General features: G+C 47.7%; 1 protein-coding gene across 1 annotated transcript in view; it reads right to left on the bottom strand.

Annotated features, from left to right (window-relative positions):
- Positions 1-20,882, bottom strand: part of LOC309561796 (cytochrome P450 4B1-like) — a 146,689-nt gene extending 125,807 nt beyond the window's left edge. The window contains exons 1-5 of the mRNA XM_082265827.1: positions 20,674-20,882; positions 15,581-15,725; positions 15,183-15,227; positions 7,548-7,675; positions 1,581-1,705 (exon numbers count right to left, since the gene is read on the bottom strand). Coding sequence (XP_082121953.1) covers positions 1,581-1,705; positions 7,548-7,675; positions 15,183-15,227; positions 15,581-15,725; positions 20,674-20,844 — 614 coding nt within the window. The 5' untranslated portion in view covers positions 20,845-20,882. The remainder of the gene's footprint in view (positions 1-1,580; positions 1,706-7,547; positions 7,676-15,182; positions 15,228-15,580; positions 15,726-20,673) is intronic.
- Between the last annotated feature and the right edge of the window lie 6,932 nt (positions 20,883-27,814).

Below are 27,814 nucleotides of genomic sequence, written 5' to 3'. Positions count from 1 at the left end.
ACGTGTTCCCACCCATCTGTCCTCTTCTATGTGTTCTCACCCGTCTGTCCCCTTCTACGTGTTCTCACCTGTCTGTCCCCTTCTATGTGTTCTCACCTGTCTGTCCCCTTCTATGTGTTCTCACCTGTCTGTCCCCTTCTACGTGTTCTCACCTGTCTGTCCCCTTCTATGTGTTCTCACCTGTCTGTCCCCTTCTATGTGTTCTCACCTGTCTGTCCTCTTCTATGTGTTCTCACCTGTCTGTCCCTTTCTACGTGTTCTCACCTGTCTGTCCCCTTCTATGTGTTCTCACCCGTCTGTCCTCTTCTATGTGTTCTCACCCGTCTGTCCCCTTCTATGTGTTCTCACCTGTCTGTCCCCTTCTATCTGTTCCCACCTGTCTGTCCCCTTCTATGTGTTCTCACCTGTCTGTCCTCTTCTATGTGTTCTCACCTGTCTGTCCCTTTCTACGTGTTCTCACCTGTCTGTCCCCTTCTATGTGTTCTCACCCGTCTTTCCTCTTCTATGTGTTCTCACCTGTCTGTCCCCTTCTATGTGTTCCCACCTGTCTGTCCCCTTCTATGTTTTCTTACCTGTCTGTCCCCTTCTATGTGTTCTCACCTGTCTGTCCCCTTCTATGTGTTCTCACCCGTCTTTCCTCTTCTATGTGTTCTCACCTGTCTGTCCCCTTCTATGTGTTCCCACCTGTCTGTCCCCTTCTATGTTTTCTTACCTGTCTGTCCCCTTCTATGTGTTCCCACCTGTCTGTCCCCTTCTATGTGTTCTCACCTGTCTGTCCTCTTCTATGTGTTCTCACCTGTCTGTCCCCTTCTATGTTTTCTTACCTGTCTGTCCCCTTCTATGTGTTCCCACCTGTCTGTCCCCTTCTATGTGTTCTCACCTGTCTGTCCTCTTCTATGTGTTCTCACCTGTCTGTCCCCTTCTACGTGTTCTCACCTGTCTGTCCCCTTCTACGTGTTCTCACCCGTCTGTCCCCTTCTATGTGTTCTCACCCGTCTGTCCTCTTCTATGTGTTCTCACCTGTCTGTCCCCTTCTATGTGTTCTCACCTGTCTGTCCCCTTCTATGTGTTCCCACCTGTCTGTCCCCTTCTACGTGTTCTCACCTGTCTGTCCCCTTCTACGTGTTCTCACCTGTCTGTCCCCTTCTACGTGTTCTCACCCGTCTGTCCCCTTCTATGTGTTCTCACCCGTCTGTCCTCTTCTATGTGTTCCCACCTGTCTGTCCCCTTCTATGTGTTCTCACCTGTCTGTCCCCTTCTACGTGTTCTCACCTGTCTGTCCCCTTCTATGTGTTCTCACCCGTCTGTCCCCTTCTATGTGTTCTCACCCGTCTGTCCTCTTCTATGTGTTCCCACCTGTCTGTCCCTTTCTATGTGTTCTCACCTGTCTGTCCCCTTCTATGTGTTCTCACCTGTCTGTCCCCTTCCATGTGTTCCCACCCGTCTGTCCCCTTCTATGTGTTCTCACCTGTCTGTCCCCTTCTATGTGTTCTCACCTGTCTGTCCCCTTCCATGTGTTCCCACCCGTCTGTCCCCTTCTACGTGTTCTCACCTGTCTGTCCTCTTCTATGTGTTCTCACCTGTCTGTCTGGCAGTTGTTATTGCAGCTGAAGGCACATTTCATGATGGTGTCCAGCGTCATAGCACTGACATAAGGGTAGATGTCCACTGATGTCCCTCTGGTCACCTCTTTCTGGAAGCGGTTCTGATGGAAGAAAAGAAAATGTTCATCATTGAAAATTTCCGCCAATCACCGCATTATCTATATAAGACATCTATTGTCTGACACAACCTTCCCATTACTGGGCACCGCCACATCACCAGCACTTAGTCAAAACCTAGCAGCCGAAGGTGACCATAGTGCCCTCCCCTGGAAAATCTACTTTCTGGCTGTTACACTGTGTGGTCTAAGGTCCTGGCCTCCCCATATCCCCCCCCCCCCCCATCTGTACAATGTGGTCTGAGGTCCTGGCCTCCTCATATCCTCCGGTCTGTACAGTGTGGTCTGAGTTCCTGGGCTCCTCATATTCCCCTGGCTGTACAGAGTGGTCTGAGGTCCTGGCCTCCTCATATCCCCCCATCTGTACAGTGAGGTCTGAGGTCCTGGCCTCCTCATATTCCCCTGGCTGTACAGAGTGGTCTGAGGTCCTGGCCTCCTCATATCCCCCTGGCTGTACAGTGTGGTCTGAGGTCCTGGCCTCCTCATATCCCCCTGGCTGTACAGTGAGGTCTGAGGTCCTGGCCTCCTCATATCCCCCTGGCTGTACAGTGTGGTCTGAGGTCCTGGCCTCCTCATATCCCCCCATCTGTACAGTAAGGTCTGAGGTCCTGGCCTCCTCATATCCCCCCATCTGTACAGTGAGGTCTGAGTTCCTGGGCTCCTCATATTCCCCTGGCTGTACAGTGTGGTCTGAGGTCCTGGCCTCCTCATATCCCCCCATCTGTACAGTAAGGTCTGAGGTCCTGGCCTCCTCATATCCCCCCATCTGTACAGTGAGGTCTGAGTTCCTGGGCTCCTCATATTCCCCTGGCTGTACAGTGTGGTCTGAGGTCCTGGCCTCCTCATATCCCCCCATCTGTACAGTAAGGTCTGAGGTCCTGGCCTCCTCATATCCCCCCATCTGTACAGTGAGGTCTGAGTTCCTGGGCTCCTCATATTCCCCTGGCTGTACAGTGTGGTCTGAGGTCCTGGCCTCCTGATATTCCCCCATCTGTACAGTGAGGTCTGAGTTCCTGTGCTCCTCATATTTCCCTGGCTGTACAGTGTGGTCTGAAGTCCTGGCCTCCTCATATGCCCCAACTTTACAGTATGGTCTATCAGAGACCCCTGTCTCATTCACTATTTAAAAGAATCTTTACACAGATCAATAAATCAAACAGGTCACAATAATATGAAGTATATATTTGAATGGGGAATATCCTTCTGAACAAATCGAGGTCCTACATGACTAAGCTGGAGCATACAGAAGGGGAGATAGCAGTCTCCTGCTTCCTGGGTGATGGGCTTAGCCGAGAGACCCCGTGTTTGATATCTCTGGACACAAAACTCAATGCTGGACAATAATCTACCAGATTCCAGAATGCAACCAGTATGAAGGTATTAATATTGGGATAAAACTGTTTGCAAGGAATGGTCCTGGTCGTAAACTTGTGACATTCCATTGGCCACTCCCCAGCCTCTGGATTGCTCAGATGGTCTCTGTCTGTCCCCACTTATGCCAAGAAAAGGGGACTGTAACCATAGCTGACATCAAACCAAGGAACGCCTGTCATTCATATGGGAGCCAATGTGCCGTCCTGCTCATGGATTGGACTTGGCTGAACCAAGTAAAGTGATACTAAATACCAACCATGTAATGGTCTAGCACAGGGTGGCCCCGATCCTCCTCTTCTGGGGTCCCCCACTGGCGTTCCTGACTCCTCCTCTTCTGGGGTCCCCCACCGGCGCTCCTGACTCCTCCTCTTCTGGGGTCCCCCACCGGCGCTCCTGACTCCTCCTCTTCTGGGGTCCCTCACTGGTGCTCCTGACTCCTCCTCTTCTGGGGTCCCCCACCGGCGCTCCTGACTCCTCCTCTTCTGGGGTCCCTCACTGGTGCTCCTGACTCCTCCTCTTCTGGGGTCCCCCACCGGTGCTCCTGACTCCTCCTCTTCTGGGGTCCCTCACTGGTGCTCCTGACTCCTGCTCTCCTTTGTGTGTCTCCAACGCAAGCCCCGGTGGCGCCCCGGTGGCGGTGTCGGATCGCTCCCCAGCTGTGTCTATGGAGCCGCACTCAGAAGACACACAGTGGGATTTAGCCCTGTCCCCCACTTCCTCTGCACAGGAAGAGAGGGGAGAAGAGTGCGGGATCTATTCTCCCCTCCCTTCCCCCTTCTCTCCCTTGGCCGTCAGGGACTCTCCCTCCTGATTGGCTGGGTAACGGCCACGACACCATTGGCTCCCATGGCTGTCAATCAAAGTCAGCTAGCCAATCAGGAGAGAGAGAAGGCCGAACGGAAGCTCCATGTCTGAATGGTCATAAGGAGCTGCGGCTCGCCTTGGGTGCCACCATAGCAAGCTGCTTACTGCGGGGGCACTGCACAGGAGGGAGGGGCCAGGAGCAGAGGAGAGGGATCCGGGCTGCTCTGTGCAAAACCAACTGCCCAGAGGAGGAAGTGTAACATGTTTGTTATTTTCTATTTTTTTTTAAACAAGACTTTAAAATCCCTTTAAGCCACACCTCCCAATTTTTTGAGATGGGAATGAGGGACACCAATTAGTAAAGGTATAGCATAGGACACAACCCCTGTCACACCCCCTTAAAGGAGAATTATACAAAAATATGACCCACAGGTGCTTTTTTTTGGGATGAAAGTTTTAGCACTAGGAAACACTTTTTGAAAGATAAAAAGTGCATTTTATATACAACTATAGAGATCAAAGCAACATGAGGGACAAATGAGGGGTGACAGAGGGACTTTGTTCCAGATCCGGGACAGTCCCTCCAAATCCGGGACAGTCCTTCTAAATCTGGGACAGTTGGGAGCAATGTCAAACCCAATTTTGGAAAGTATTGATGTGACAGGATTCACTTTGGTTGGGGGCCTGTGGAACCCAGCTTACCTTAGAGAGGTTGGGAAATCCCTCTCTCACCCCCTAGGCCCCTCTTATGTGTAAGTCCCCCTGTGTCTATTAGGGGTACAGGATGACCAAGGAAATGATGGACTTAACCACTTAAGCCCCGGAGGATTTGGCTGCTCAAAGACCAGGTCCTATTTTGCGATTCGGCACTGCGTGATTTTAACGGACAATTGTGCGGTCGTGCGACGCTGTACCCAAATGAAATTTATGTCCTTTTTTTCCCACAAACAGAGCTTTCTTTTGGTGGTATTTGATTACCTCTGCGATTTTTATTTTTTGCGTTATTAACAAAAAAAGAGCGACAATTTTGAAAAGATAACAATAATTTTCAAATTTTTTTATATGAAATTCTCAAAAAAAATTAAAAAATCAAAATTTTTTAACATTTTAGGCAAATTTCTTTTCTGCTACATATTTTGGGTAAAAAAAATTGCAATAAGCGTATTTTGATTGGTTTGCGCATAAGTTATTGCGTTTACAAACCAAGGGAAAGATTTATGTCATTTTTATTGTTTTTTTTTTACTAGTAATGGTGGCGATCTGCGATTTTTTTTTTTTTGCGGGACTGCGACATTGCGGCGGACAGATCGGACCCCTGACTGACATTTTAGACACTTTTGGGGGTACCAATGACATGCTATAAATATGCACTGTTACTGTAAAAATCACACTGGCAGGAAAGGGGTTAACTGTACTGGGGATCAAGGGGTTAAACGGGTCCCTAGGGCGTGATTCTAACTGTCAGGGGGCATGGCTTGTGAAGTAATCACAGAGACATGCAATCCTATATAGCAGGATCACATAGCCTCTGTGATTACTTCAGGGAGAATGACAGACGGCTGTGTTTACATCAGCTGTCTGTCCGTCTCTCACAGCTGCGGGAGATCGCGAGTGGCCGGCGGCCATCGGAGCTGCCGGTCACACGCGGTGGCTCCCCAGGTAACGAGCGGGGGTGGGAGCACACCCCCTACAGTCTCCTGAGCGAGCGACGTAGGGCTACGTCGCTTTGTCCAGCAGCGGCAGAGTGCCGCAGTAAATGTTCCGGGGGCGGGGCGCAAGTGGTTAATGGACACAGAATATGGTTTGGATAACTCAAATGGGACAGTAATAAGTATCAACAATATATCTCAGGACTATGAAGATTTAATCCTACTTTACACTGTGAGACCTATAGACTGTTGTAGACCGTTGGCATGAAGTCTGTAACTGACAGACTGACTGATTCTGGGGTCTCTTCCTATTGTCTGTATAATAAGGTGTTCTGTGTTTATACTTAGGATAATGTGTCATTTTGTATTGTGTTTTAGCCTTGTTGCCGGCAGTCTGGTCCTCCAGGCTGGTGTAAGTGTGCTGAGTTAGCCCAGGTTCACACTTGTGCGAGTGCGGGGTTCGCATGTAATGTCGGAGCGCACTGCTCCTTCATTACATGCGATCGGCTGTGCGGTGCGAGTTTAGCCATTCACTTTGTATGGCTAAATTCGCACCGCAGCCGCAGCAAACACGCACAGGACCCTTTTTGGAAGCCGCATCAGGATCGGATCGCACAGCGGTTCACACTTGTGCGATTCGATCCTGTGCGAACTGCACGATCGCACTGCGATATGCGATCAAACTGGGGGTGTCGTTAAGATTACATTGACACCCCCAGCGTATCGCATATGGCAGTGTGAACTGCCGGGGGTGCGTGTGCGATGCGGGAACAGGCTGCGGATTCGCAGCCTTCCCGCATCGCATAAGTGTGAACCGGACCTAAATGAGCATGTGAATGATAACCTTGTCTAGATTGGATTAGCCATGAGTCAGCTGTACCTCGTTATCTAACCATTGTGTGATGTTTTGGGTAAATATTCGGGTCATTCTTCATGTAGTGACTGACATACTTCTCAAGTGTATAAAAGTCTGTTTCTTGTTCAATAAAGGAGTTAGTCGTTTTCAGACACATACAAGCTAAGTTCAGGCTAGTTTTGTATGGGGTGGCTGAAATATCTATATATGTTCAAGACTGTATGAAGCCGTATACTGACAGAAGCCCACAATCACAGTGTGGGTTGGGGGTTCTGTTACAATTGAATTGTCTATAATGTGAACTATTAGGCCTCATGCACACGGGACAATATAAAAACACCAGAATCGTTCGCTGTGCAATGAGTTTTGCAGCATTTTTTAGCTGTTGTGGTTTTTATATAATTTTTAGCAAAATTATACTCCCACAAAAGCTTATGGCTCAAAAACACTGATAAACACCAAATAGCCGCGTTTTTCAGCGTTTTTTAGCATTTAAGCATATATGAGAGAGCGTTTTTACTGCTAAAACCTGCTGGGTCTGGGTTTTACCAGCCAGAAAACGCTGATAACAGCCTGTGATGTGATTGGACACACAGGATGCCATGGTGGGGAGTTTACTGGCTGAAAACGCCTGAGGCCAAGAACAGCTGTTGTAATCAGGTCCCGTGTGTGAGGTGTCAGAGTGCGCCCATAGTATAATTCTCCGGATATCCCTCTATTCGATAGGCCTGAACACTATCTGGGGCAGTTTGGGGTGTAAAGGGTTAATTGCTTAGATAACAACCCCCAGGGACAATCACTCCCAGTCTGCTGGCAGTTTGCGTCCTGTAAGCTGGAGAATCTTTGTGCTGGGCGGGGCTGAGAGGGGGATTGTTACATATCAGTGAAAGCGCGATGCGAGGCTGACCAGTCCTTTGTCACAAGTCTGTGGAAAGGGGCGTGGTCTGACACCGCGTTTGTCACCAGAAGAATATTTGTGTCAGTAGAAGAAAATGGACAATCTGACCGTCCAGAGGAAATTCTCCCCCATGGTCTCCATCATTACCAGCATGATGTGGGCGGAGTTCTCCATCATTACCAGCATGATGTGGGCGGAGTTCTCCATCATCACCAGTATGATGTGGGCGGAGTTCTCTATCATTACCAGCATGATGTGGGTGGAGTCTGACATGAGCTGGATGTACGGCTTCAGGACGTCATAATGGAAGGCGGGAGTCAGCAGCTTGCGATGGTGGAACCATTTCTGTCCAGATAAGACCAGGAGACCGCGGCCTGCCAGGAACAACGAGAAGCAGAAAAAAAATCTTCATGTAATAAGTCAGCCTCAGACTTCCAGCTAAACAGATCACTATGGTATAAGGATGGCTATGGTAAAGGGACTGATATGGTATAGGGACAGCTATGGTATTGGAACTAATATGGTATAGGGACGGCTATTGTATAGGGACTAAATCAATCAATATAAATATAGTGACAAATTATAAATTTTATCCAAACCAATGCATAAACTGTGATATCAAATGCTCATAATAATAGTCCCAATTCACAGTGAAAAAAGTGACATATTGATAAACAAAACAGTCTTCATCTGTGAACGTGATCAAAAGTGCTGCATGCTTCACTCCAAGTGCTCCTAGTGACTGGTGTAAGATTCGCAGCTCACCTTGAAATCAGACTCCTGAGAGTCAAACACGCTTTGGGATAATCACAGCCTCCTGGTGTCCCTTCCTATCACCGCCTTCAAACACTCTCTCCAAATGCATAAGGAGTCCGGTGTGGAAAGAAAACAAGATCTAGTGCTCTCTGTTTCATAAAGGCTATTTATTCTCGCAAAAACAGATGAATAACACTTACATTCTCAAGCACTTTCAGTAGTGCAAACTTTCAAAGCATCAAACATTGCCTGTAGCCTCCGGGAATCGACGTAGTGACGAGCAGGCTCCTCCCCCGTACGCGTTGCGTCATAGACTTCGTCAGCCCCGCAGGAATCAGGCCAGATTAAACTCAGGTCCATAAATATTGGGACATCAACAAAGTTCTAATCTTTTTGGCTCTATACACGACCACAATGAATTTAAAATGAAACAAACAAGATGTGCTTTAACTGCAGACTTTCAGCTTTAATTTGAGGGTATTTATATCCAAATCAGGTGAACGGGGGGGGAATTACAACAGTTCAGTGGCGTAGCGTGGGGGGTGCAGAGGGGGCCACTGGCACCGGGCGCAACATTTAGGGGGGGCGCATCCCACGCCCGTCATCTGCAAGATCATAGTGTCCCCCATCCCTTTATTGTGAAAATGCCCCGGCCGGCCAGCCCGCCCGCTCGCTCGCTCGCTCAGCGCCCGCCCGCTCTTTCCTGCACTTGGCTCCTTTCCTGCTTCTTTGTGCAGGACGAGCGGCGGACGCTGAAGGTGTAGCGTGCGGCCAGGGGGCGGGGCTGGTCATCGGTGAAGATGGCAGCTGGCGGCTCGGTGCATGTGCAGCACTGCTCTTGAAGTCTCTCTCTGCTGTCCAGGCCGGCTGCCTCCATGCTGGCCGCTGCTGCTGCTGACACGCTGTGTCTCTCCTCCACTCCGGATCCCCTCCTCAAGTTTACAGTGTCTGAACACAGAAAGAGGTGAGTGATGTGCTGCCTGCACCGCGGGCCCCAGGAAGTGGACATGAGAGGGGGGAGATAGGTCAGTGTAGTTGTCAGTGTAGGGGGTCAGTGTACGGGGGTGTCAGTGTATGGGGGGGGTCAGTATAGGTGTCAGTGTATGGGGGGTTCAGTGTAGGTGTCAGTGTAAGGGGGGTCAGTGTATGGGTGGGTCAGTGTATGGGGGGGGGTCAGTGTAGGTGTCAGTGTATGGGGGGGTCAGAGGAGGGGTCACTGTAGGGGGTGTCAGTGTATGGGGGTCAATGTAGGGGTCAGTGTAGTTGTCAGAGTAGGGGGGTGTCAGTGTATGGGGGGTCAGTGTAGGGGGGTCAGTGTAGGTGTCAGTGTAGGGGGTGTCAGTGTATGGGGGGTCAGTGTATTTGTCAGTGTAGGTGGGTCAGTGTAAGGGGGAGGTCAGTGTATGGGGGGGTCAGTGTAGGTGTCAGTGTATGGGGGGGTCAGTGTAGGGGTCAGTGTAGCTATCAGTGTATGGAGGTCAGTATAGGGGGGCAGAGTAGGTGTCAGTGAAGGGGGGGTCAGTGTAGGTCTCAGTGTATGTGGGAATGTAGGGGTGGTCAGTGTAGGGGAGCCAGTGAAGGGGGGTCAGTGTAGGTGTTAATGTAGGGGGGTCAGTGTAGGTGTCAGTGAAGGGGGTCAGTGTAGCTGTCAGTGTATGGGGGAGTCAGTGTAGTTGTCAGTGAAGGTGTCAGTGTGGGAGGGGGGTGTCAGTGTAGGGGAGGTTGGTGAAAGTGTCAGTGAAGGTGTCAGGTAGGTCAGTGTAGAATTCAGGAATGTCAGTGTAGGGTTTTGTGGAGGGGTCAGTGTAGTGATCAGGTCGGTTAGTGCAGGAATAAGGTAGTTCAGTGTAGGTGTCAGTATAGAAATCAGGTAGGTCAGTGTAGGAATAAGGTAGGTCTCTGTAGTGGTCAGCTAGGTCAGTGTAGTGGTCTGTGTAATGGTCTTGTAGGTTTGTGTTTGGGGGCGCAAATTACTTACCTTGCCCCGGGCGCTGACAACCCACGCTACGCCACTGCAATAGTTTGTATATGTGCCTCCCACTTTTTAAGGGACCAAAAGTAATGGGACAGATTACCAATCATAAATCAAACTTTCACTTTTTAATACTTGGTTGCAAATCCTTTGCAGTCAATTACAGCCTGAAGTGTGGAACGCATAGACATCACCAGACGCTGGGTTTCATCCCTGGTGATGCTCTGCCAGGCCTCTACTGCAACTGTCTTCAGTTCCTGCTTGTTCTTGGGGCATTTTCCCTTCAGTTTTGTCTTCAGCAAGTGAAATGCATGCTCAATCGGATTCAGGTCAGGTGATTGCTTTGGCCATTGCATAACATTCCACTTCTTTCCCTTAAAAAACTCTTTGGTTGCTTTCGCAGTATGCTTCGGGTCATTGTCCATCTGCACTGTGAAGCGCCGTCCAATGAGTTCTGAAGCATTTGGCTGAATATCAGCAGATAATATTCCCGAAACACTTCAGAATCCATCCTGCTGCTTCTGTCAGCAGTCACATCATCAATAAATACAAGAGAACCAGTTCCATTGGCAGCCATACATGCCCACGCCATGGCACTACCACCACCATGCTTCACTGATGAGGTGGTATGCTTTGGATCATGAGCAGTTCCTTTCCTTCTCCATACTCTTCTCTTCCCATCACTCTGCTACAAGTTGATCTTGGTCTCATCTGTCCATAGAATGTTCCAGAACTGTGAAGGCTTTTTTAGATGTTGTTTGGCAAACTCTAATCTGGCCTTCCTGGTTTTGAGGCTCACCAATGGTTTACATCTTGTGGTGAACCCTCTGTATTCACTCTGGTGAGGTCTTCTCTTGATTGTTGACTTTGACACACATACACACCTACCTCCTGGAGAGTGTTCCTGATCTGACACACATACACCTACCTCCTGGAGAGTGTTCTTGATCTGACACACATACACCTACCTCCTGGAGAGTGTTCCTGATCTGACACACATACACCTACCTCCTGGAGAGTGTTCCTGATCTGGCACACATACACCTACCTCCTGGAGAGTGTTCTTGATCTGACACGCATACACCTACCTCCTGGAGAGTGTTCCTGATCTGACACACATACACCTACCTCCTGGAGAGTGTTCTTGATCTGACACACATACACCTACCTCCTGGAGAGTGTTCCTGATCTGACACACATACACCTACCTCCTGGAGAGTGTTCTAGATCTGACACACATACACCTACCTCCTGGAGAGTGTTCCTGATCTGACACACATACACCTACCTCCTGGAGAGTGTTCTTGATCTGACACACATACACCTACCTCCTGGAGAGTGTTCTTGATCTGAAACACATACACCTACCTCCTGGAGAGTGTTCCTGATCTGACACACATACACCTACCTCCTGGAGAGTGTTCCTGATCTGACACACATACACCTACCTCCTGGAGAGTGTTCCTGATCTGACACACATACACCTACCTCCTGGAGAGTGTTCCTGATCTGACACACATACACCTACCTCCTGGAGAGTGATCTTGATCTGACACACATACACCTACCTCCTGGAGAGTGATCTGGCACACATACACCTACCTCCTGGAGAGTGATCTTGATCTGACACTCATACACCTACCTCCTGGAGAGTGATCCTGATCTGGCCAACTGTTGTGAAGGGTGTTTTCTTCACCAGGGAAAGAATTCTTCGGTCATCCGCCACAGTTGTTTTCCGTGGTCTTCCGGGTCTTTTGGTGTTGCTGAGCTCACCGGTGCGTTCTTTCTTTTTAAGGATGTTCCAAACAGTTGATTTGGCCACACCTAATGTTTTTGCTATCTCTCTGATTGGTTTGTTTTGTTTTTTCAGCCTAATGATGGCTTGCTTCACTGATAGTGACAGCTCTTTGGATCTCATATTGAGAGTTGACAGCAACAGATTCCAAATGCAAATAGCACACTTGAAATTAACTCTGGACCTTTTATCTGCTCCTTGTAAATGGGATACTGATGGAATAACACACACCTGGCCATGGAACAGCTGAGCAGCCAATTGTCCCATTACTTTAGGTCCCTTAAAAAGTGGGAGGCACATATACAAACTGTTGTAATTCCTACACCGTTCACCTGATTTGGATGTAAATACCCTCAAATTAAAGCTGAAAGTCTGCAGCTAAAGCACATCTTGTTTGTTTAATTTCAAATCCATTGTGGTGGTGTATAGAGCCAAAAAGATTAGAATTGTGTCCATGTCCCAATAGTATATGACTGTACAAGGACAATGGATCTCCTCTCTCTATTGAGATCTAAGTGGGATGGTGGAGGACATAGGAGGGGAACGCTGTGATCATTAGACCTTCAGAAAGCAGGAGGTGGAAAACCTAGAAGTCAAAAGTTCTTAAATCTGCACATACTCCAGAGGCCCCATCATTCGGCGATCCAGCATTCCCACCTGGCTCCCAACCCCAGTCATCTCAGTGGTGGATAGATAAGGGACTACACTGCAACAGCCAATTCCTTTACCATGGGGCATTTTATGCCCAGATTACTTCCTCCAAACGCTCAGAATGCCCCTTCTCTGAAACGTTCTGTTTAGGATAAATTTTACATTTTCTCCATATTAGGAATGGCGGAGATTACCAGAACTGTCTTTGAAAATTGTGGTATGTGGGCTATGACTCAATGGGCTGGCATACTATACTGGAGACTCTTTACCAAGCTGCCCCACAGACTTTGCTTGGGGGCAGACTTGAGTTCGGAGATTCAGAAGGATAAATGTCACTCCAGGACTACCAGGATACACAGAGGTATACTGAATGTGTAAAAGCTGGATAAGTCATCTCTCAGTGGTACCCAGTAGACTTGCCAAATGTATCCTGAGACCTCCCCCAAAGTGTCAGAGGATGTGGGCTCATACTTGGTGGACTTGTCCCAAAATCAGAGGAACATTCCAGCTCTGGTCAGTCACCATGATCAATATCCCTAAGACTGGACACTCAGATCTTATGAACACACCTATAGATGACATCACTAGACACTCGCAGACACTCAGCTTCATATTTTTAGCTGCAAAATTGCCGCAAAGGGCTGGAAGTTTTTGGTGGAAATTCAAGCTCATTTGGATCATGAGAGAATATGATCAGCATTCAGCAATGGGCTGCAGCTGCTGATCGATGTATTCTGACAATGGGGGCTGTCGCTGTGCAGTGGAGGGGGGTTCCTTCATCCACCTCCTCTGTGTGTACGACCAACTTCCTCTTCAGATCTGTCAGTTGGAACATATTTCTTAACAACCCTGGAAGAAGAATCCACCAGACTCGACATCACCTGAATGGACGGCTCAGGGAAGACGTGTCCTGTGAATGGGCGGCTCGGGGAAGACGTGTCCTGTGAATGGGCGGCTCGGGGAAGACGCGTCCTGTGAATGGGCGGCTCGGGGAAGACGTGTCCTGTGAATGGGCGGCTCGGGGAAGACGCGTCCTGTGAATGGGCGGCTCGGGGAAGACGCTTTCTCGGAATACATGGCTCGGGGGAAGACATGTCCTCTGAAAGGACGGCTCTGGAAGACTTGTGCTCTGAATGGACAGCTCAGGGAAGATGTGTCCTTTTGAATGGGCAGCTCGTGGAAGATACGTCCACTGAATGGACAGCTCAGAGGAGATGTGTCCTCTGAATGGACGGCTCTGGGAAGATGCATCCTCTGAATGGACAGCTCAGAGAAGACGTGTCCTCTGAATGGATGGCATAAGCCCCGTACACACGTACCGATTGTCGGCCGCCGACAATATTCGGCCGCCGACCGATCGGCCGATTGTAGGCTTGTTAGTATGATGCTTCCGACAGCCGACAGCGCATTTTCGGCCGAACAGAATCTGTCGTGCAGACTTTAAAATATTTGTTGGCCGTCACCAGAACGGCCGATTGTTCGCCAGTCAGTACAGATTTCGGCCGACAGACAGCAGATTTGCAAGACTGGGCATGCTCAGAAAAGAAAAAAGACAAGGAAAGTTAACCATCACATGACATCACTTCTGCAGTCGGCTGTTGTTGGCCGACAAAATTAATGTGCAGTCTTTTGCAGTTTTCAACAGACACGACAGCCCTGGACAAAAGACGGCCGATCGTTCGGCCGACGATCAGTACGTGCGTACGGGGCTTTAGGCAAGACATGTCCTCTAAATGGAGGGCTCAGTAAAGACATGTCCTTTGAATGGACAGCTTAGGGAAGACGTGTCCTCTGAATGGACAGCTTAGGGAAGACGTGTCCTCTGAATGGATGGCTCTGGAAAGACACATTCTTTAAATGGACGGGTCAGGGAACACACATCCTCTGAATGGACGGCTCTGGGAAGACGCGTCCGCTGAATGGACGGCTTGGGCAAGACATGTCTTCTAAATTGACGGCTCGGGGAAGACATATCCTCTAAATGGACGGTTCTGCAAAGACGCGGCCCCAGAATGGACGACTCGGGGACGATGTATCCTCTGAATGGACGGTTCAGGGAAGACGTGTCAGTAAATAATATTGGAGTGTGTGATGAGGCCAATGATTGAAGAACTAACCATCATTCCTAACAAAGATTTCCATCTCTACCATAAACTTCTTCTACATTCGTCATCTGGGAGAGTATAGAGGACAATCTCCGCCTATTAACAGGGATAAGAGCCTTGAAAGGGGTGTGTCTACTACAGGTGAGAGGCCTGGAAAGGGGTGTGTGTCTTCTCAGGGGGAGGCGACTTTGGAAAGGGACGTGCCTAATATGGGAAGGTGGCCTCTGGAAAGGGGCGTGTGTCCACTAAGGGGAAGGTGGCCTTGAAGATGGGTGCAAAATAGGGGGAAATGGTCTGTACAGGGGCATGACTAAGATAGGAAGATTGCCTTTGGAAAGGGACGTGTGTCCACTAAGGATAAGGTAGCTTTACAAAGGGGAGTGTCTACTATGGGGGGAGGAAGCCTTGGAACAGGGGGTGTATACTATAAGAAGGTGGCCTTTGGAAAGGGGCGTGTGTCTATTGAAAGGGAGGTGGCCTAGAAGATGGGTGCATAAAAAACTGGCAATGTTCTGGAAATGGGCATGTCTACTAATGGGGAGGTGGCCTAAAAAGGAGTGTGTCCACAAAGACCATTGTAGAAAACATAGGAGCCCACTTACCAATCCAAGGAATGAAGTATCGATAGGCGATATTATCTTTGGGATCTGCAATACACAGAATAATCCACGTCTCTTGTAAGAAGATTTGGTGGTGGAACTGAAGTCCCAGTACTGACCCTCAAATCCCTAAAATGGTTACCCTCCCCCACCTTACCCCGAGGAACTTTACCCCCTGAAGTATGTTACCTATTCTTCACTTCCCCGTACACTGTTTATGACACTTATCCCATCCCCCACCCTCGGAGTATGTCACCTATTCTCCCCTCACCCCTATACTGGAGTAGGTTACCCTTCCCCACCCCTCTGGAGTACACCTCTATATTCACATCCCCCCCCCACCACCACATATACCACCACCCCGTACAGTATACCACCACCTATAGATTATCCGTTATTACCTGTCCGGTTGAGTAAGGTGCGGGCGTACTCCGGGTGAGTGATGTTCAGATACACAACCCAATTCCCAAACCAGATAGGGGTCGCGTACGGGAACCGAAGGGACCATTCCATCATCCTCTGCAGGAGACTCCGATCATGGAGGAACTGCGGAGCAGGGACAGAGATAATTGCATAGATAGATAGATATCCCTGACCCCTGTACTAGTATGTATATTACCTACCACTGACCCCCGTACTATGTACATTACCCACCACTGTCCCCTGTACTACATACATTACCCACCACTGACCCACGTACTATGTACATTACCCACCACTGTCCCCTGTACTACATACATTACCCACCACTGACCCACGTACTATGTACATTACCCACCACTGGCCCACGTACTATGTACATTACCCATCACTGTGTTGTGGAAATTTTGGTTGTGGACATTTCTTTAGTTAAATAGTCATAATGTCTCCCAGTGTCGAGTTTTACCAATAATCGCTATTTACAGTGATTATCGCTTTAACTGTCATTGCAGGAAAGACTTGTTAGTGAAAACCTTCCATTGGATGAGATGGCACAATACTAGTAGCATAGAATGTGTCGGCAGATAAGAACCATTTGGCCCATCTAGTCTGCCCAATATATCTGAATCCTATGAATAGTCCCTGGCTCTATCTTATATGAAGGATAGCCTTATGCCTATCCCATGCATGCTTAAACTCCTTCACTGTATTTGCAGCTACCACTTCTGCAGGAAGGTTATTCCATGCATCCACTACTCTCTCAGTAAAGTAATACTTCCTCATATTACTTTTAAACCTTTGCCCCTCTAATTTAAAACTGTGTCCTCTTGTGGTAGTTTTTCTTCTTTTAAATATGCTCTCCTCCTTTACCGAGTTGATTCCCTTTATGTATTTAAAAGTTTCTATCATATCCCCTCTGTCTCTTCTTTCTTCCAAGCTATACATGTTAAGGTCCTTTAACCTTTCCTGGTAAGTTTTTTTCTGCAATCCATGTACTAGTGCAATCCATGTACTAGCAGAGAGAGTCCATCGCACGGATCTATGTCCGCAGTTCGGGGCCCTGTACTGCTGAGATATGTTTGTGATATGGAAATTCTTATAATTTTACCAAGATTAATAGATGGCACCTTTTAGTCACATTCGATCGGTGTGACTGAGGGACTGCTGCTATTATCTTATGCAGATAAAACCTCATCAACTGGAACAAATAGAATGGTGACTATCAAATATGCTTTATATGTGAATCATGTTTGATGAAGACCCACTAACAGGTCCATGTTTATGGATTGACATGAATGAACAATGAAAAGCCATGTGCCCCTTGTGGCAGTTGAGCCCTTTGTTCGCTCGTGTCCATTCATGGACATGTACTCCACAGTTTCTATTGTGTTTTTTGAATGTATACATGTTCTGTGATTGGTGGTCTTGAAGCCACTCCCTGTAACTCCCTTTTTGTTAAATAAACCTGATGTGTCCTGGAGGAAGCAGTTACTCAGAGGAACCCTCCAGAGAGCATCAAATTGACTACAGCAAGCTTGTCTGTTCATTTCTTTGCTGCCAGCGCTGGGAAACTTTATACGAAAGAGCGGTACAATTGTACTTTTCAGTACAAGCTATTAATAGTGTTTGGTGCGTATTAATATTCTGCGCACTAAGCGGGTTTCTATGCTCCAAGCCCTATTCATTTCCACGACAACTGACCCCCATACTATGTACATTACCCACCACTGCCCCCATACTATGTACATTACCCACCACTGACCCCTGTACTATGTACATTACCCACCACTGACCCCTGTACTATGTACATTACCCACCACTGACCCCTGTACTATGTACATTACCCACCACTGACCCCTGTACTATGTACATTACCCACCACTGAACCCTGTACTATGTACATTACCCACCACTGACCCCTGTACTATGTACATTACCCACCACTGAACCCTGTACTATGTACATTACCCACCACTGACCCCTGTACTATGTACATTACCCACCACTGACCCCTGTACTATGTACATTACCCACCACTGACCCCTGTACTATGTACATTACCCACCACTGAACCCTGTACTATGTACATTACCCACCACTGACCCCTGTACTATGTACATTACCCACCACTGAACCCTATACTATGTACATTACCCACCACTGACCCCCGTACTATGTACATTACCCACCACTGACCCCTGTACTATGTACATTACCCACCACTGAATCCTGTACTATGTACATTACCCACCACTGAATTCTGTACTATGTACATTACCTATCACTGACCCCTGTACTATGTACATTACCTATCACTGACCCCTGTACTATGTACATTACCCATCACTGACCCCTGTACTATGTACATTACCCACCACTGACCCAGTACTATGTACATTACCCACCACTGACCCCGTACTATGTACATTACCCACCACTGACCCCTGTACTATGTACATTACCCACCACTGAATCCTGTACTATGTACATTACCCACCACTGAATCCTGTACTATGTACATTACTTATCACTGACCCCTGTACTATGTACATTACCTATCACTGACCCCTGTACTATTTACATTACCCATCACTGACCCCTGTACTATGTACATTACCCACCACTGACCCCGTACTATGTACATTACCCACCACTGACCCTGTACTATGTACATTACCCACCACTGAGCCCCGTACTATGTACATTACCCATAACTGATCCCCGTACTATGTACATTACCCACCACTGACCCCCGTACTATGTACATTACCCACCACTGACCCCTGTACTATGTACATTACCTATCACTGACCCCTGTACAATGTACATTACCCACCGCTGACTCCTTTACTATGTACATTACCCACCACTGAGCCCCGTACTATGTACGTTACCCACCACTGAGCCCCGTACTATGTACATTACCCACCACAGACCCCTGTACTATGTACATTACCCACCACTGACCCAGTACTATGTACATTACCCACCACTGAGCCCCGTACTATGTACATTACCCATCACTGATCCCTGTACTATGTATATTACCCACCACTGACCCCTCTACTATGTAACTTACCCACCACTGACCCCCGTACTTAATACATTACCCACCACTGAGCCCCATACTATGTACATTACCCACCACTGACCCCGTACTATTTACATTACCCACCACTGACCCCTGTACTATGTACATTACCCACCACTAACCCTATGTATATAGTATAGATGAATATGATAGTATAGGAGTATAGATGAATATAGGATAGTATAGTAGTATAGATGAATATAGGATAGTATAGTAGTATAGATGAGTATAGGATAGTATAGTAGTATAGATGAGTATAGGATAGTATAGTATAGTAGTATAGATGAGTATAGGATAGTATAGTAGTATAGAGGAGTATAGGATAGTATAGTAGTATAGATAAGTATAGGATAGGATAGTAGTATAGATGAGTATAGGATAGTATGGTAGTATAGAGGAGTATAGGATAGGATAGTAGTATAGATGAGTATAGGATAGTATAGTAGTATAGAGGAGTATAGGATAGTATAGTAGTATAGATAAGTATAGGATAGGATAGTAGTATAGATGAGTATAGGATAGTATGGTAGTATAGATGAGTATAGGATAGTATAGTAGTATAGAGGAGTATAGGATAGTATAGTAGTATAGATGAGTATAGGATAGTATAGTAGTATAGAGGAGTATAGGATAGTATAGTAGTATAGATAAGTATAGGATAGTATAGTAGTATAGATGAGTATAGGATAGTATGGTAGTATAGAGGAGTATAGGATAGTATAGTAGTATAGAGGAGTATAGGATAGTATAGTAGTATAGAGGAGTATAGGATAGTATAGTAGTATAGATGAGTATAGGATAGTATAGTAGTATAGAGGAGTATAGGATAGTATAGTAGTATAGATAAGTATAGGATAGTATAGTAGTATAGATGAGTATAGGATAGTATAGTAGTATAGAGGAGTATAGGATAGTATAGTAGTATAGAGGAGTATAGGATAGTATAGTAGTATAGAGGAGTATAGGATAGTATAGTAGTATAGATAAGTATAGGATAGTATAGTAGTATAGATGAGTATAGGATAGTATAGTAGTATAGATGAGTATATGATAGTATAGTAGTATAGATGAGTATAGGATAGTATAGTAGTATAGATGATGTAACGACACCCCGGGTATGAAAGGGGTTACAGTCGTTTAAGAAATTTCATTCCTGAACACAAAGGCAGCTACCGGACACTCCACTCAGCCAAACAAGAAACCCATGCAAATAATCCCCCCCCCCCCCCCCCCAGTTACGAGGCGAGGCTCTGTATTGAGGTTCAAGCAGGAATCAGACTCTTTATTGAAAAGGAATACACGCTTTATATACAAGTTAGAAGTAATGCAGTCACTACATAAACAATGACCCAAATCCAGCCCCCAACATCACACAATGGTTACATAACGAGCCCTCAATACACATTACTCTGAGTGTCAATACATCCCTTAGCAGACAACAGGTGAGTTCATTAGCACACTTAACAATAGGTGAATGGAAAGCCACCTCAGACAAGAATATCACAATTTACTTATTCAGACAAAAGCAACATCGTTAGACAGTCGGTCTCCACATTAAACTTCCTGGAATGCCCATATTAGGAGTTGTACTCCCTGGTCAGATTCTAGGACAGTATAGTAGTAAAGATGAGCAGAGTATTATTAAAGTAGTATGTATTATTATAGTAGTATAGTTGAGTAGAGTATAAATACCGGAGTATAGATTACTCTGTAGCCCTCTCATGTATATAGTGACGCACAGCCTACCTCCTGGGTGTGTCCATACAGATAAGTATAGTATTAGTATAGTAGTATAGATGAGTATAGGATAGTATAGTAGTATAGATGAGTATAGTATTAGAATAGTAGTATAGATAAATATAGGATAGTATAGTAGTATAGATGAGTATAGTATTATTATAGTAGTATAGGTGAGTAGAGTATAAGTACCGGAGTATAGATTACTCTGTAGCACCCCCATGTATATAGTGACATGCAGCCTACCTCCTTGGTGTGTCCATACAGCCAGTGGGTTGGGGGCCCCGGGAAGACCTCAAGGGCCCTCAGCAGGCTCCTCCTCCTCTGGAACATGTGGAGGACCTTGACTATCAGAACTGTCAGACAGAAGAGAGAAGTGAGATGGAACAGATGCCAGAGATCCACAGAGAACTCCATGACAGCCGTCTGCCGGGATCAGATATAAATAAAACGTCACATCTGGATAGAAATCAAAGCAGCTCCCCCTGGTGATCACACTCTGCAATTTCCAATAGTGGAAACCTCCAGCCCTGGCACTCACCATACCACCAATCAGATCTCAGGGATTCTGGGTCCTGAGAGTTGGAGCAGCATGGATGTGGAGCAAAGGACCAGCAGAGGGGACTGCAATTCTCCTCCATTGTGTGGCAGGTGATTGGTGTACAGATGGCTGCATTCAGAGAACGGTGACACAGAACTCCCAATCTACCTTCAGGATGGGATGGAATTTTCCTGCCAATCCCCAATGTTCTCAGTGGAAAGTCCTCTGTAATAAATGCCTTCTACTAGTCACCAGAGATGAGTCGAACGACCCCCTGTTCGTTTCGCATCAGAACTTTCAAACATCGCGAAAGTTCAGAACCGAATAACAAACACCATTGAAATCTTTGGCACCCGAACTGGATAAAAACAAAAGTGTCTAGTTTGAAGGCTTATATGCAAGTAATTGGACATACAATGGTTATGGGGTCCAGGGACTGCCCTGGAGGTCGCGTATCAATGAAAAAAAAGTTTGTAAAAAACATCATTTTTAAATGAGCAGTGATTTACTGATGCTTAAAGTGAGAAATAACAATAAAAATGAATAATTCATTCAAATATAGTGCCTGGGGGTCCCCTCAGTCAACCTATAAAGTGTATCTGTACTGTGTATAGAAGCTGCTGCAGCAATAATGACATTTATAAAGCCAAAAAAATGACATCTTCCCTGCAAGCTTTCTTCGATTTTTTGGATAAATTCTGGTGTCTCTTCCGCAGACTTTGGATAGAAGTAACAGGTAGGGAAAAATTGGTCTTTGGGTGTCTGTGGCGCCTTCACACCATAACCCTATAGAGGTACTCCTCATGAAAGCAAGAATTGGCTTTGCTGTCAAAAATTTTAATGATATGCACCTGTCAAACAGGTGTGGAAAAATTGGTCTTTAGGTGTTAATTGTGCCCATGAAACCTACACCAAAAATAATCTTCCAGATGAAATCAACACCCACAATCCTAGGCAGCCTAGAAGTCTTGCAGAAATTCCATATCCCAAAAACAATCAGTGACATCAGCATCAGGGGCTTCATAGCTGCTGGTAATCCAGGACTAATTAATTTTGATAAATGTCAGACGGTCCATGGAGTCTGTGACAGATGCGTTCTATTATCAGTAACAAACCTCCAGCAGCACTGAATGCTCGTTCGGAAAGCATGCTGAATGCAGGGCAGCCCAGCAGCTCAATTGTATATTGGGCAAGTTCTGGCCAGTGGTCTATTCTCATGACCCAGTAACCCAGTGAATCGTCAGCTGGAAAGCTCTCCATCTCTGTTTTCGCCCCTAGATGATCGTCCACCATATGATGCAGGCGCTGCCGATGGGATGTGGAAGGTGAAAGCCCTGGGTGCCAAGGACTAAAAAAATTGTGAAATGCATCACTTAAGTGGCCCCCTTCTTCACTGCTCCTCTCTTGACCAACAGAAGCCTCAAAATTACATTTTCCACCCCACTGCAACTTACAAGAGTCGAGAAAAGCATTAGGTAAACTCCTTTTTAGAGTGTCCTCAAAAGATTTCATCTTCTGCACCCGCTTTGGGGATAGGATGAGTTCTGAGACTTTCCCTGTGTAACAGTGGTCAGGGAGGGTTAAGAACCAATAGTGATCCTTCTCCTTGATGCCACATATTCTAGGGTCCTTTCACGGGCTTTGAAGCATAAGGGAGCCCATACACCACAAGTTTGCGGAGGCATGAGAAGCAGACTCCTCGGGTTCACTGAGTGATACGGTATCTGGAACTGCCTCCTCCCAATAATGTACTACCCCCAAGGGTTCTGGGGACAGAAAACCATCTGTTGAGGGTTGACATATTTCTTCCTCTGCTTCAATGCCTCCAAAACTGTCAGAATCCTCCTCCTCTTCTGTGGCGTAGGAAGAATGGTGTCTGCATAAATCGGGCCCTAAGAGGAAAGGAAGTCCTCTTCCTTCCGCTGCTCTGCAGTGCCCTGTCCATAATGCCACGCAGAGTCACAACAGGGATCAGAGAACACAACAGGGATTGTTCCACTGATGCATGTTTTGTCATGGCTCTCCATCCTTGTGGCCTCCTCGAATGGTGACAGTACAGTGCATGAATCCTTTATCAGCAGCCATTGGCATGTGGGAAAAAAGCCGTGCCGGCCTGAGGCTGTCGTTGTGCCATACTCACACAGGTACTAGTTGACGGCCCACTGCTGCATGTGCAGCCGCTGCAGCATTGCCAAAGTCAAGTTCCACCTGGTGGGCATGTCACATATCAGGCGGGTTACGGGCAGGTGCAATTCCCACTGAATTTCAGCCAACCGAGCACTGGCTGTGTAAGACCGCCTAAATTGGCTAAAGACTCTTCTGGCCTGCTTTAGCAGATCTTCCAACCCTGGGTACCTATTTAGGATACGCTGCACCACCAAATTGTGTGCCTGGCACATGTGTCAACTTTCCCTGTCTAAGGGCGGACAGAAGGTTTGTGCCATTATTGCACACCCCCATTCCTGGCTCCAGCTGGCGTGGCGTGAACCACCTCTGGGCCTGCCCCTGCAGAGCTGCAAGAATCTCTGCTCTGGTGTGGTTCCTGTCCCCTAGATAGACCAGCTGAAGCACTGCATGGCACTCTTAAAGCGGAGTTCCGGGCACAGAATCGTTTTTTCAATAAACATACCCCCGGGAAAGTCAGGGTAGTACATTCCACAATGGCTAGCCTCTGATCTGTCCCGGTTCGCACTTACCTGCAAGAAGAAATACTCACTTTTAAAATTTCTTCTCCAGCCATCTCTGTTGTGGGCAGCTGAAGCCAGCGCGATCCTCTTCTGCGTCTTCTTCTCCCAGAATGCGCCTTCACCGGACCCTCTCGTCACTTCCGGTGCGGCGCCGCATTCCTCCACAGCTTCTGGGCATGCCCAGAAGCTGTTTAGCAGGGAATGCGGCGTCGCACCGGAAGTGACGGGGGCGGTGCCATCGCATTGATTCCTGGGAGCGATGACGTTCAGCTCCCAGGAATCATTGCAAACCGGAAGTGACGACGCGGGCCGCGGCCACAGAGGGAGGAAGTGGAGAATAGGTGAGTATTTCTTTCTACAATTACAAGGTAAGTAAAAAAAAAAAAACAACCCTATCTATCCAATTCCTTTTCAGGTGAAGAAGAGCCAGCGGATGGCCACAAAATCGATTAGGTCGATTTTGTGCCCGGAACTCCGCTTTAAGCCTGACTCATTGAATAGCTCCTTGAACACTTAGGGGGTACTTGTGGTTCATAGGACAATTCAGCAGAGGAGGGCATGGAGGTGGAGGAGGGGGTAGAGCTGACAAATCTTGCATTATTGCCACCAGCTGTATGGAGAAATGGCGGTACAACAAGCTGCAGCACTAAGCCCTGTCCTGCATGCTTCAAAATTGAAAGCAGAGTTAACCAGTGTTGCTGTGAAATATAACGTCCCTGACCATGCTTGCTGGACCACATGTCAGCAGTAACGTGGACTTTGCGGCTAACATTGCCTTCCACGTGATGGTACAGAGCTGGAATGGGCTTACGTGAAAAGAAACACTGACTGGGAACCTGCCATTGTGGTACAGCCCATTCTGCAAATTCACGGAAGGGGGCAGAATCCACCAGACGGAAAGGCAGAAGTTGTAAAGCCAGCAGCTTTGACAAGCTTGAATTAATACGCTGGGCATGTGGGTGGCAGTGTATTTTTTTTTCCCTGCAGCAGATGGGGCAGAGGAATTTGCCGGCTTTAGTCTACAGCTGGTGGTGTGCTACCCCCATCCCTAATTTATCAAATAAAATACAAAACAACTCCATCCCCCGGGTGGATTATTGACTGAGCCAAGAAGTAAAGTGATAGACTGTGAATGTCAAAGTTGCTAACGGTAACCCAGGGGGACCCATAAGTGTGAAATCCAGCAGTCCTCAGGGGGGCGGTGCTACAGAAAATATCGGGGACTGAAGTTTGCCGTCGTCTAACCGACGCACACAAATTTTGCGTTTCTTAGAGCTTTACGGTATTATTGTGTGACATAAATTCATGGTGTAGCTGGGTGTAGTAAGATGTCCGCTGTTCTATCAGATTATCGCTCCCCGCCATAGCGCATGCGCAGGAAGAGTATTTGGTGGGAATGTGACTTCCGTTGTACAATCTGACAGATGCCGATGTTCTGCCAAGAACTCCAACCACTTCCGGTGACGGTACAGCGGGCGTTTTCATTGAACATTGGCAGCCGGTACACTCCGCTGCCCGCTATAACCAGAGGACATTGTTAGTTGTCACCTCCTTGGAGGCAGCCATGTTGTTGGTTAGTAGCGGGTGGACTAACAATGTCCTCTCATTGTAGCGGAGTGTAAAGACTGCCGCTGTTCTGTGAAAATGCCAAGTCACCGAAATCTCATATTATTCCCGCTGTACCGTCCCTGGAAATAAGGCGGTCAGAGATCTCGCTGTCCTTTCAGAATGCCGCTACTCATCAGAAAATGGAACGGAAGTGACGTTCTCAGGGATTTACTGTACAACATGGCCGCTATGCCTTCCAACATGGCCGCTATGCCTTCCAACATGGCCACTATGCGTTCCAACATGGCCGCTATGCCTTCCAACATGGCCGCTATGCCTTCCAACATGGCCGCTATGCCTTACAACATGGCCGCTATGCCTTACAACATGGCCGTTATGCCTTCTGTTCCATGAGAAAACCATACCCTCGTCACTTCCGGTGCACCTACGGAGGGTATGGATTTCTCACGGTAGTTAAACTTGCGGCGCTTACATTAAAACAGCTCCTCTACAACATAAATCATCTCCGCTCTTCCGCTGTCACTTCCCTCATCTCCGGTAATAAATATAAAAGCGGATCACGGAGCCGCGATCGCCGTCACATTTACATCTCATACTCCCGCCGCTGCTTTTATATTTATTACCGGAGATGAGGGAAGTGACAGCGATAGGAGAGGAGATGATTTATGTTGCACCCGAACTGTTATAATGTACCCGCCGCAAGTATTACATTAGACACAGTGCCGTGATAATTTCATGCCCACCGAGCATGCGCACTTCTCTGATTCTTTGATGTTCTATTACGTATCCGGGGCTCTGAGCATGCGCACTGCTGCGCTGCTCAGCTGTTTCAGACCGGAAGTGACGAGGGTATGGTTTCTCCACGGGGTATGGTTTTTTAACGTTACAACTTCCAACATGGCTGCTGTGCATTCCAATAGGTTTCCTAATGTGACAGAACAGGAAGGGGGCAGCGGACATCTTTCTACACCCACACAAATCTTCACATTTATTTTACTCCTTATATCCTGAAATACAAGATTTCATTTTTATTATTATAGTATATAGAGCAACAAGCCTGCCGGTGTTCCGTGAGAAAAACCTACCCTCGTCACTTCCGGTGTACGAAAGTGTCTGTAACGCCGCGGAATTACATTAAAACAGCTCGCCAGAAATATCATGTGATCTCTACTGCTATCCCGGTCACTTCCCTGATCTTGTCTACTAAATATAAAACCGGCGGCGGCTGTATGACAACATAAATCACGGAGCCGCCAGCCGCTTTTATATTTAGTAGACAAGATCAGGGAAGTGACCGGGACAGGAGCGGAGATGACTCATAGTGCAGCACAGCTGTTTTAATGTACCCGCCGCGATGGTAGGTTTTTTTCCACGGAACAATCATCATTTCAGACTAGTGAGCATGCGCACTGCCAGGGTAGGTTTTTCTCATGGGGTAGGTAATTCTCACGTTCTCTGCTCAGCGGAGGCCATCTTGGTACACCCCGCACTGCTCAGTGGAGGCCATCTTGGTCCCCCCCGCACTGCTCAGCGGAGGCCATCTTGGTACACCCCGCACTGCTCAGCGGAGGCCATCTTGGTCCCCCCCCCCCGCACTGCTCAGCGGAGGCCATCTTGGTACACCCCGCACTGCTCAGCGGAGGCCATCTTGGTCCCCCCCCCGCACTGCTCAGCGGAGGCCATCTTGGTACACCCCGCACTGCTCAGCGGAGGCCATCTTGGTACACCCCGCACTGCTCAGCGGAGGCCATCTTGGTCCCCCCCCGCACTGCTCAGCGGAGGCCATCTTGGTCCCCCCCCCGCACTGCTCAGCGGAGGCCATCTTGGTACACCCCGCACTGCTCAGCGGAGGCCATCTTGGTACACCCCGCACTGCTCAGCGGAGGCCATCTTGGTCCCCCCCCCGCACTGCTCAGCGGAGGCCATCTTGGTCCCCCCCCGCACTGCTCAGCGGAGGCCATCTTGGTCCCCCCCCGCACTGCTCAGCACCAAACTGATTATTTGGTGTTTTAGTCTATTTCAGGATATAAGGAGAGTTTAGTGACATTGAAGACGTGGCTGGGTGTGTGAAGATATTCGCTCCGCCTTCCTATTCTGTCACATTAGGAAAACGATTGAAACGCGTAGCGGCCATGGTGGAACGCATAGAGCATGGGGCGCAGTAAGCAATTTTGTTCGCAACCTCACTTTCGTTGCATTTTCTCATTGGTAAGTTGGAGTTTTCGGCAGAACAGCGGGAAATGCGGATGTGACAGAAACATCCGACCTCCACTTCCTGCAGTTTTGTCCATTGAATGTTTGTGACATTAAAGTTCATTAAAAAGAAAAAAAAGGTGTAGTGGAGGTCACGTGCTTCCTGTGGAGAGTGGAGCTCCAGAGGCAGCCACACCCCCTTAAAGTTTGTGCGTGGTGGCACACGCCCCAGGAGGGCGGAGACACTGAAGACGGATGTAATAGCATGGAGAGGGCGGGAACATCAGGCGGAAATAGGGGCGGGGAAAGATGAGTGACATCTGAATATCCAATAGGGCGAGGAGCGAAGAGAAGGCGGAGGGAGGGCGTCCAATAGGATAGCGAGAGGGCTGGGGGC

This window comes from Pelophylax lessonae (genome assembly GCF_965119305.1).
Source record: "Pelophylax lessonae genome assembly, chromosome: 8".
NCBI lineage: Eukaryota > Metazoa > Chordata > Amphibia > Anura > Ranidae > Pelophylax > Pelophylax lessonae.
This window is presented reverse-complemented; position numbering and strand designations above follow the sequence as displayed.